General features: G+C 41.0%; 1 protein-coding gene across 2 annotated transcripts; it reads right to left on the bottom strand.

Moving 5' to 3' along the window:
- Nucleotides 1-187: 187 nt before the first annotated feature.
- On the bottom strand, nucleotides 188-10,559 carry slc37a3 (solute carrier family 37 member 3). 2 transcript variants are annotated; one of them, XM_056367259.1, is made up of 14 exons: nucleotides 10,457-10,559; nucleotides 8,482-8,731; nucleotides 7,034-7,148; nucleotides 6,775-6,867; nucleotides 6,279-6,362; nucleotides 5,666-5,811; nucleotides 5,150-5,246; nucleotides 4,971-5,055; nucleotides 4,421-4,629; nucleotides 4,191-4,332; nucleotides 3,561-3,662; nucleotides 3,184-3,383; nucleotides 2,480-2,545; nucleotides 188-1,850 (listed from the first exon to the last, which is right to left on the bottom strand). In XM_056367259.1, the coding sequence occupies exons 2-14, from the start codon at nucleotides 8,556-8,558 to the stop codon at nucleotides 1,758-1,760; spliced, it is 1,509 nt and encodes a 502-aa protein (XP_056223234.1). In that variant the 5' UTR covers nucleotides 8,559-8,731; nucleotides 10,457-10,559; the 3' UTR covers nucleotides 188-1,757. The 2 variants fall into 2 exon arrangements, with proteins under 2 accessions (XP_056223234.1, XP_056223233.1); XM_056367258.1 differs by lacking the exon at nucleotides 10,457-10,559 and adding an exon at nucleotides 10,208-10,359.
- Nucleotides 10,560-10,607: the final 48 nt, after the last annotated feature.

The raw sequence follows: 10,607 nt of genomic DNA, 5'->3' as shown, positions 1-10,607 counted from the left end.
CTGGTCTCAAGTTTGTTTCAACTGTTTGACGCATCAGAGAAAAAAGGACTGAAATGGAAGGTTTCTTTTGCATTAATAGCGCCTCTCGGTGGTTTTGATGCAAAACTGCACATATCGAGTGCAGATTAGAAGCTATAATAAAATCAAGTTCAAGTTTCCACCCAAACCAAAAGAATCCTATCTGAAATATAGATGATTTGCAAAATGTCATTTGCATTTATTTAAAACAACAATTATATTTACATTGGTTAAAACCTGAAACATACAAATAATAACAAATAAAAAATACACCACAGATGCAGTTAAATTTACATTCTATTAAATTTGAGTTCAGAGATACCAGAAGTTCAAGTATCATTTTAAGCTCCATTGCATTAGAAACGTTTAGTTGTTCAGTTGAGCATTAGGAACCAATCTCATACCAGCGATGATGGTAAAAATATGCCCTGATATCAGTCTTCCTACATGTTAAAAGCACTTCACGTGATGATTCATGTATCTGCACACAAGGGTGCAAACTGTCTCTAGTATCTACTGACCATAGTGTTTGGAAAATCACCTACTTTAGTCTGATTCTAACCAAAACAATCTTCATTGAATTGCTGGCTGGTTACCAACCAGTGTGTCTAATAATACAGACACACAGTGTTCAGGTGTAAACTAGCAAACAGCTGGTGTTGTATGATCATTTACCCACCCTGTATATCATGAAATAAGACATAAAAAGACCAGTATTTTACCCCCCCAACAAACTTGTAGCTCCGGCTACAAACAGGCAAAACCGTTCCCTCTTGTACGCTACACTGTTAACTAAAACGGTGAGAAAAGGGTTTTCACGGGGATCTCTTGTAACCTAAGAAACGGTATACACTCCTTCGAACAGGAAGTGAAAAGGGAATGATGAGCAAATATTAAATAAGTAACTGAAATGAACAGAGAATCAAGAGAACTAGCCCACGTAATGAAAAGCCTTTACAGTATAATTCCTGACCCCGATTACACAAAACTGTACACAGTAGAAATCAAGTGGCCAGCGAAAACCTAAGTGGTTTACTAAAATCTTTAAGACTTTATCTAATCATTGTAAGAATCCTAGAGTGCAATGTTTATTATTTCAACTAAAAACAAATATCATACATATCTACAAAAGCTGACAATATGGTTCTACATAACAATTATTATTCACATTCGTTAGGCAATTCTGACCCTCAGATTGTCTGAAAGGGCCTCATCTTTAAATTAAGAACTCCAGGTTTAAAATTCAAATTCATGATCATCATTCAAATTCATACTTGACTCAAGTACATCTACATGTAAAATATTTACATCCGTTTAAACCCTTAAATATATACACTAGTACATTCTGTGAGGGCCCTGCAAAGCCTGAATTCACAGACTGCTCTGACTGACATCCGGTTCCCTTTCAAAACTTTGTTCACTCAGACATTTCAACCTCTAAATCCTTGCATTTGCACTATAGGGAGTGTACAATAACATTTTAGGTTTTCAATGAGTGGATAAAACCTCAGTGTTGTGCTCAAAGACTCTCTGCCTGCTCACATGGGTGTTAATAGGCATACGCTTGCGGTTGTGGGTGTGAAACTCTAGGTCACCTTAACCCTCTTGATCATGAGAAATGGCCTTCACCAAATCTTTGCACACCCCACAACTCACCTACAAAGAGCTGTTTCTGAGCAGATCTGCTGTGTCGCCACTGATAACAGTAGAAACGCTGCGGTGGGCAGATGTTGAGGCTTTCACAGCTGGTGTCGCAGCGCTCGTCTGTCTCTCCACATGGCACGCAGTTCTTTGAGGAGCAAGGGAGTGATGAACACAATGCTGCCCCCTGTCTGTAGTAGAAAAACAAAAGAAGGTGGTATTAATTCATGCTCTTTACTCAAGTCAGAACTAGCAATTGAGAAGTTGTTTTTACGCCAATGTAGGTGTAAAAACATCAGGTGTTACACACAGCAGAAGTTCGTACTTAAAGTAAAAGGAAAAGCACTGTTCTATTCAAGTGTAGTCACAGTAGGCTGTGACAGTAGCCCCTTTTTATACAGAGATCCCTCTATATTGCCGCCAAAAAGACCACTCGTTACTCCGCATTTGCTTGTTTACACTGGACCAAACAAGCAGGAATAATTCTGGCCCAGTGTGTGCTTTTATATAGCATGCTCCAGAGTCAGAAGCGTGACCTCAAGGCGTAACGTGTAACAAAACAGCATTGGCGTCTGTCCCACCATGCCGGCTCTACACAGACGTGCTCTGTGACTAGCACTGCTGCGGACATAAATCCAAAACAGCAATGCCCCACACAGAACATTCCTGGCTTGAACATGCTGTATGACAGCAGCTAGTGTGACACTGAGGGTCCTGAAACTGAAGCATCATTCATTTTATGAATTACACCCGTGCTCGGCCTACTGTCAGAATGTCCTGTGAAAAAGGTCTGTTGTAATTTTAGGGGAGATCATCTTACCATGACGACGAAGAAGTAGAACACACACATCCAGCCCAGCTTGCTCTCAATCAGGGACACCAGGTACTAGAGGGTGATGGAGATAAAAATGCACTGATTAAAAATCAATGTGGATGCGACTGTGGGTAGAACCACTGCTCGACACTGTCGTATTTATGTCTACAATATTTACACTTAATCCTCTCTGTAGTGCTGCAATGTTCTTGTAATTAATGCTAATTCAGAATTCAGTGACGCCATTTGTACCTAAAATTGTTTTTAACATGATTAGGTCAATGACCAGCCGACAACTACTTATCTAAGCTAAGGAGTAGCAAAATTTAGTAGATGTGTAAACCTTAGTTCTCACAGTTAACATGGTGCAGCGGCTGCAAAATGTGTGAAAGTAGTGTGTGTGTTGGAAAACCTTAAAGTGCAAGCCAGCATTTCCATCACATGAAAATACAAACATGTTGTCAAACGTATAACTTGCAGTGCATCTATTTTAAACAGACTTCAATGGCAGGACAAATGTACCAGGACAAGACCGTCCATGATTTTCAATAGCTGAGTACAGAGAAAATCACTGACCATAGTCATAAACTATTAGGTCTTTTATTTTGTAATTTAATCCTGTTAGTGTTATCTTTTCCTGCTGTTTTCTCTTAATGAATTTTAAGCACAATAAGCTGAGTCCTTGTGGAATAGCCTGTATTTTTGTTTACCTGTCCCCCCGCAGCTCCTATACTGCCAGTTCCATCCACTATACCAGTAACAGTAGCGAGAGCCTCCTGACTGCCTCTCAGAGCCTCCTGTCTCCCCAGGTCGGCAGATATGGCGGAGCTGATCATATTGGACGGGCCACCAATGAAGAAGCCGGTGACTGCCAGCAGCACAGCGTTTATCACCTGGTCGTTAGGTGATCCTGAGAGAGGAGGGAGACGGATTACATTTTTAAGCCTCAGAAGTGCAGATTTTTATCACATCTTGAGCTTAATATGTTGAAGTGATGGACAGCAGGAAATAAGAAAAACAAAAATTCATTTTATTATTTCATTTTGATCATTTAGTCTTCAAAGCGTGATAATGTGTATGTACTCACGGCTGTATCCCACCAGGGCTCCCATCGCCATTGCCAGACTGAATGCCAACACCGGGGCTCTCTTACCCATGAAGTCAGAGATCAGACCCTGAACTGTTCCTCCTGACACAAAGAAACAAGATGACAGAGCCACGCTGAGAATTAGAGATTTATAAAAAAGACAAGACAGAAGCAGTTCATATCCATCAGAATTTTTGAGTAAGATAAGCAGTGAATACACAATGTCTGTTTATGTAAATGTTTCTTTTTGATAAATCATTTTGTCAATAAAATGTTGCAAAATAGTAAAAAAAAACCCAATACTCCACACAGTTTCCTAAAATCCAAGGACAATTTCAAATTGCTAGTTTTGTATGGCCAACAGTCCACAACCCAAAGGTTCAGTGAATGAACTCGCAAGTCAAAGAAGAGCATCAACTCCCCACACTGGAGAAGCTGGAACTAGGAACTTGAAAAATGAAAAATGACTTCAATTGATTAAAATAGCTGCAGATCATTTGCCTGTCGGTCGATTTATCAACTATTTGTTTCAGTTCTTATTTATTTCCAGCCTATTAAAGAGATGTTATTCTGTCTCCTGTCTTTGTGATATGTTAAAATGATTAAAACAAAAGTAGCACCACCACTTACCGATGATTCCTCCAACGTCATACCACACCGACAGGCGGTCGGCCTCGGCCTCCTTCCAGCCGTAGTTGTTGCTCAGGTAGAAAGGAAGCCAGAAGAAGAAGGAGTAGTTGACCAGCTTCAGACATGCGTAAGCCAGGGAGTACTGCAGTTCAAACAGAAACAGAGTCTGTGTGTGGCAAAGTGCCAGTTGTAAATGAATTTGTCTTGACTTGTTGGTACTTCAGACTCACAGGCAGCACTCCGGGCAGACAAAAGGCCTGGCAGAAGCTGATAGCTTGAGGTGACTCGGCCAGGGGTTCATCCGGCTGCTGAACTGTCTGGTATCGTCTGCTATACACCTCCGCCTTCACCTCATCCTCCTCGTCACTCATCAGAGGCCTGTGGCTGTCTGTGTCCGTCTCCACCGGGCTGAGTCTAGTCTCAGACTCCAAACTCAAACCTGATGTGCACACACAGACACACACAGAAACACACATTCAAAGCTGTGGAGAATTCAGTCAAGAGTGTATGTAGCACAAACACACACAACTGTTTTTTATTTCAGGCACAGTTTCCCAGTGTGAAGTGTGACACAAGTTCAAACTGGTTTCCGTGGGAACAAGGTCAATTTAAAGTAAAGTTGAAAAAGAAACAATGTGACTGAAAACATATAGTCATTGGGATTTCATCTTCCAGTGTTATATGGAAAACAGGCATCTAAGCAGCATTTTACATAACATTAGGATGCACTTGAATACATTCAGAGAACACGTTTTCTAATATGTTCCCTGCAGTCCTTACCAACTTCTTTTGGAGATGTGAGCAGGCCGAAGAACACCACCACCCCGCCAGCAAACTGCACCACCGAGGTCACCAGGAAGGCATACTGCACACAGCAACACACATCAGACCATGTTAGCATTTAGCTGCTGAGAAGGTTATGGTAAACGGCATCAGTAAAGTGTGTACGTGTGTGTTACCTCGTATCCATACTTGAGCACACTAGACGCTAAGAAGGCCCCCAGGATGTTGCCTACAGAGGCACAAGCACTCCAGAGGCCAAACACAAAGCCCCGCCTGGAAAACAATATCCAGAAGTTTAATTATTAAAAGTTACAAATATTATTTTTTAAATACTTTTGGTTCTATTTTCAGATAATGCCTCCCAAAAGAAAAAACACTTTAAATACAGAACGTAGTATATTTTATGAACCGGTATTTCACAGACAGCTCAGTGACTTGCTATTTTTATAGCCAGCAAATTATATTTGCAAGTTCTACTGCTGCGGAAAACTGACTCTAAATGGCGTCTATGTTTTGGCAGAAGCACCAGTGAATGGATGTCTTTGTGCGAGTGTGAGTGTGTGTGATTCTGTGTGTGGGTGTGCATCATAAAGCTCGACTTGACTAAATATTTCTGGGCTTGACAGATGCTGGGAATACTTGAAGGAGTGTTGGATAAAAGCAGGTTTCATAAACGGAGAAACGGCACACACCCAGTTTTGCCGAACCAGTTGCCCATGACGGCCACCACGCACGGCCACACGGCCGACTGCAGCAGCCCGTTCAGCACCCACAGGCCACAGTACAGATAGATGTTGTAGATGTGGAGCCATTCTGTTAGAGTGCCAAACAAAAACTCCTGCAAACACACAAACAGCTACAGTTGTATTGAAAAACATTATTGGCTATTCTTTTTAGATGTTTAAAAACCCACATAGAGGATTAAGTCTTTTACAACGTTGGCATTTGATTTATACTTGACAACATCCACATTAATACATAGTGAGTTTTATATTAACACCAGGTATCACAATGTCCTGGTAGACACCAACTTTTTTTTCCACCTCTTACATATCTTATTTCTGCCTTACACCTTTAAAAACAAATAAAAAAAAATATATATATAATACATTTAAAATCTTTATTTTAGCCTTCAGAAAGAAAAACAGTAAAGGGAACAACATTTCCAAAAACAGCCAATTACAGAAAAGATAAAATGCTTTGAATCAACACCATGACGATTTACAACTTGACACCAACAACAAAAGTGGGATCACAAGGGAGCACTACCAAGAGATAAATAATACCACTCGTCCATGTTCTTACCACTGCAGCAGAGCCACACAGGCCGAAGCAGAGCACGTAGCGCAAGTTTACTCTGTCCCCAATCACACCACTCAGATACAGGCCCTGTGTGGACAGGAACAAACAAGGGACTCAAGATTAAAAAAAGATCACTTCAGGTCTGATTTGGATCAAAATTAAACGGTATGATGTACTTCACACTGTGTCCCAGCAACAGATGTAATACGTCTGAGGGGTGTTATGAGGTGCTTTAACTTATTTTCACTTTGTTTCATCATATAACAGGAATTTTCCGTGCAGTTGTCTATTTCAAATGATTTATATCTCTATTTTTTTTTCTGCTGTTAGAGGCCAACATGCCTGAATAAATGCGAGCAACAGGGATCAGATTTCAGTCCCAGCCCAACTTGGCAAACTGTGAATGCATGCCAGCATCCGCCTTGGCCAGTTCTAACTCATTTCAGTGGCAGATGTTGCTGCTTTCAGGAGCTCGTTAAACACAGAAAAACATACTCACCACGGCATATGAAAAGAGAAAGATGGAGTCCAGAGCTCCAAGGAACAGAGTGGCCTGCTTTTCATCTGTAAACAGACGATTGTCCTCCCATGTCTAGAACAGTCAGAGAAAACACAGTTAATCAAATGCAGTTTAGCTACAACAGGGATTTCAATTATCATTTGTTTTATTGAACCAAGTGAGCATCTACAGTATGTGTGGGAGAAGCATTGTTCCTGCATTGTACTGTCTGCTGCTCTGTTGTGCTGGTGCTCCATACCTCGCCAGGGGAGAAAGCGGCTGCACTGTCATTCTGGATGGATGGCGTCCACTGGGCTGAGATGCTCACTTTCACATTGCTGAACGTCTTCCGTGACGCATGCAGCAACACATAGCTGGAGAGACAGAAAAGAGCGTTAGTAAGAAAAACTTATTTGATAGGAGATTTATTTAACAGCATCCATTTAGAAACAAAAAGGTCATACTTCAGGGAGGGGATGCAACTGCTCTATTACTTAATGCTTGTTTAAAATACTGGAACAATTTAGTGCTAATGGTTTGAAAAGTGGCAAGAATTTGCATAAAAATACCACAATACACCACATTATCTTGTTTTGGTTTTTTTTGGGCTTCATAAGGTCAAACAATAAAAGCAAATTTTCCTTTTGGACACGATTAAATTCCACAGTGGTAGCAGTTAAAATCTGATGCAAGAATTTACAGGAAACACTGATAGCTTTCCATTGTTATCTAAGAAATAGGAAATTGGAAAAAAAAAAAAACATCCAATGCAAACACAACTGCAGAGTTCACTGTGTGCTACTATCTGCTGCAGACGGCACTGTGTGTCACGACTATGGTGACATGGCCACAGACGTGTGATATGACAACTACTAACTAATGATTAACTATGTGATTGAGTTTGGCCTAAATAAAGAAGTATATGGCTGATGTTTACCAGATGGTCATAAACATGATATAATCCTCGCTCTGTTCGCTGCACATTTCAAAATTACTTGACTTTCTCTACAGCGGTTGATAAGGATAAAGAAATAAGTGCTTCAGTGAAAAAAAGAAAAAGACCGACAGTGTACAAACCTTCTATCCACACGGATCATCTCCACAGTCAACACTTTACAAAATATGTGCTATTTACAATATTTTTCACATTCTTTTTTTTTTCTGCAAACTTCTTACAACTACAAAATATTACATTTCATAAATTCCAGGCTGTGTACTGTAGCAAGCCTGACTGTTGGAAATCAATACACATAGTTTATGCTATCTTGACAATGCTGGACCTGGGTTAACCTTGCCCCATAGACCTTTCACCTAAATTAATAGCTCACATCGATTCAGTGTCTTTCTACACTAGCTACATTGATATTTCCATTTCACTTTGCATCCACTATTCTGCTGCGGCTCAGCAGGTAATGAACGGCGAGTTTGGACATTTTTGTTTCTAAACTGTTCAATAAAGTGTCAAGCTTTAAAAGCTCCAAAATCATCCAAAAACAAAACACAATAACCTTACAAAAAAGACCCATAAGTCACACTGTAGAGGTCACTGGCACCAGTCCAGCCCTCACTGGGTTTCCAGATACTTTGAGGACATGACTGGTATCACAGGGTCATCTAAAAACCCAGGACTACATTTACAATGCAAAACAGCTCTAACAGCCTTCAGCAAAAATCTTTACATCAGGAGGCAGGGCGGGTTTAGTTTACCTAAAGAAGGTGAGGAGGAAGGTAACCAGATGATGATGGGTGTACTGTGACAGGTAGCCACAGCACGAGGGAGGCATCACAGGGGCGGCCGGAGGGAGGAAGAGGAGGTATAGGAACAAGGAAGGAGGTGGTGTCGGTGGAGGTCTTCGGGGGAACAGCGACAGGATAAGGAAGGGAGGGGGGTTCAGCTAGAATTTCCCACTATGCCAGATGGGACAAGCACATCACTAGAACAACAACAAAGCTGTGCCTGCAGAAAGAGGAAACCAATATTAAGTCAATTAACTGTATTAATATTTCTCATTTATTTGAGAACTCGGTTAAATAACTAAGGACAACTTTTACAAAAGAGAAATCCACATTAGAAAAACCACCACATCCCAGGTTCACAGCTGACCAAGTAGTCTTTAATGAAATTTCAATTTGTTTCAAAGTTCAACCGAGATTATGAACACCTGGTGATCTATATATTCCTCAAACTGGTCCTGGATGATTCCTGCACTACTACAGGCAACACTTTCTTGCTGAAAGCATCCCTCCCCCTTAGATGTAAGAGGCAACCATTAATAGACGCATCCTGTCTCAATGCTGGGGTGTGCACTGCCAGCCACAGGTATCAATGGGCCCAGTGTCACCACCTCCCCCACCAGCCTGTTCAGCTGCAACTATGTTGTTTACACAGGAATCAACTAACTAGGAAGTCAAGATGCATCAACCCTTCTTCTGTTCCAATAGTTCAACTCTAGGTATCTCCCGATCTCCTCTCTTTTCCCCGAATTGAAAATCTGTATACCTTACTGTGTGGAACTCATTAGACTCATGCTTTTGAAAGACACACATGAGACCAGAAGCTGCTGTGTGGTACGAAAAACTGGCACAGTAACTGAATAACACACAATTTCTGTCATGACTGGGGGTCGAAGCCAAAATGTTGAGAACCATTCCTCTCAGAAACACTGATATGAAAGTCAGTGGCCTCACTTCCATTTCCTTGATAAATACTTTCAATAACCAGCTGATGTTTTTATTTCACATGACTGCTACTTAACCGAAAAAGTCCTGGTACACTGCCTGCCAAAGGACATTTACTGTATCTGGTTGTGTATCTGTTCACTCTAGCTCTAAATGAAATGCAATAAAAGCCTGCCTCAGGCAAATAACACAATTGGGCATGTGACTGTGTCCTTTCCACAAGGACACAAGAGCCATATTTGAGAAGTTGCTATTACATATTTTTTAACATGTACCCAACAAGCAGAGCCTCAAGAATCATGTAATTAATAAAATAACCTCTTTAATTAGCTTAATATTATTAAAATGTCACAGACTGACTTACCATTCTATATTTCTCCATTCTTTTAGCAAAACACAACCTCAAGTAACTGTTACCTGCAAAAGTGCAGGTTAGACAAACTCTTTGAAGGCAAATGAAATCAATCAGTTGTTTGGTGTTTGGTAGCATTTTGCAACCCCCTTTAGGATACATTAACTTAGAGTTAGGACTGTAGCACTGTACACTGTGTGCACAACACCACACTGAAAGGGAAAATGTAAGCAGGACCTCCTGTTCAAAGGACGCCATCAGTTTTCTGTAGATTACACAACAGACGAGCTCTAATTTGTGCCTCTAGAGTAAACAATGTGTTGAGACTTTGGTTATTTAAGAAAGGATTTCTGCGTGTTCAAAGATATGGACACAACGTTTTTTACTCCACCCAGTACTCACATAGCCGTTCAGTCAACTGTATTCATTTTCGGCAGTAATTTGTCGTTACAGGGAGAATTGCCGCTTCAGTTTCTACTCATCTCTTTCTTACTGAGTGACAGGGCACATAACGTTATACAGCCTTTATCTACTTTTTCAGTTCCGGGTCTGTTGCACCGAAAACACAAAATAAGCGCCTACAAACAGACAACCAACAGTTACAGTTTCAACGTCCTGCGAATTAAGAAACAAAACAAGGCGTTTTCTTACCTCTCCGTTCAGGTTATCGTTAGCTAGCTGGTCCTCGGTGTGGCGACAGTCTGTGTTTACTGTGGATTCATGTGTCACGGACGTCACCGGTCACAGAGCTCAGCGGCGCACTGCTGCCACCAGCAGGACAGGGGTGGAATTACACGTTTAA

Source organism: Seriola aureovittata, chromosome 22, assembly GCF_021018895.1.
Source record: "Seriola aureovittata isolate HTS-2021-v1 ecotype China chromosome 22, ASM2101889v1, whole genome shotgun sequence".
NCBI lineage: Eukaryota > Metazoa > Chordata > Actinopteri > Carangiformes > Carangidae > Seriola > Seriola aureovittata.
This window is presented reverse-complemented; position numbering and strand designations above follow the sequence as displayed.

What these genes read in the sequence shown, in the direction of transcription:
- slc37a3 (XM_056367259.1), bottom strand. Translation starts at nt 8,558, where the DNA reads ATGCCTCCCTCGTGCTGTGGCTACCTGTCACAGTACACCCATCATCAT. An exon ending in CCGCTTTCTCCCCTGGCGAG is followed by an intron (nt 6,868 to 7,033) that starts GTATGGAGCACC and finishes TGACTGTTCTAG; the next exon opens with ACATGGGAGGACAATCGTCT. An exon ending in AACTGGTTCGGCAAAACTGG is followed by an intron (nt 5,247 to 5,665) that starts GTGTGTGCCGTT and finishes ATTGTTTTCCAG; the next exon opens with GCGGGGCTTTGTGTTTGGCC.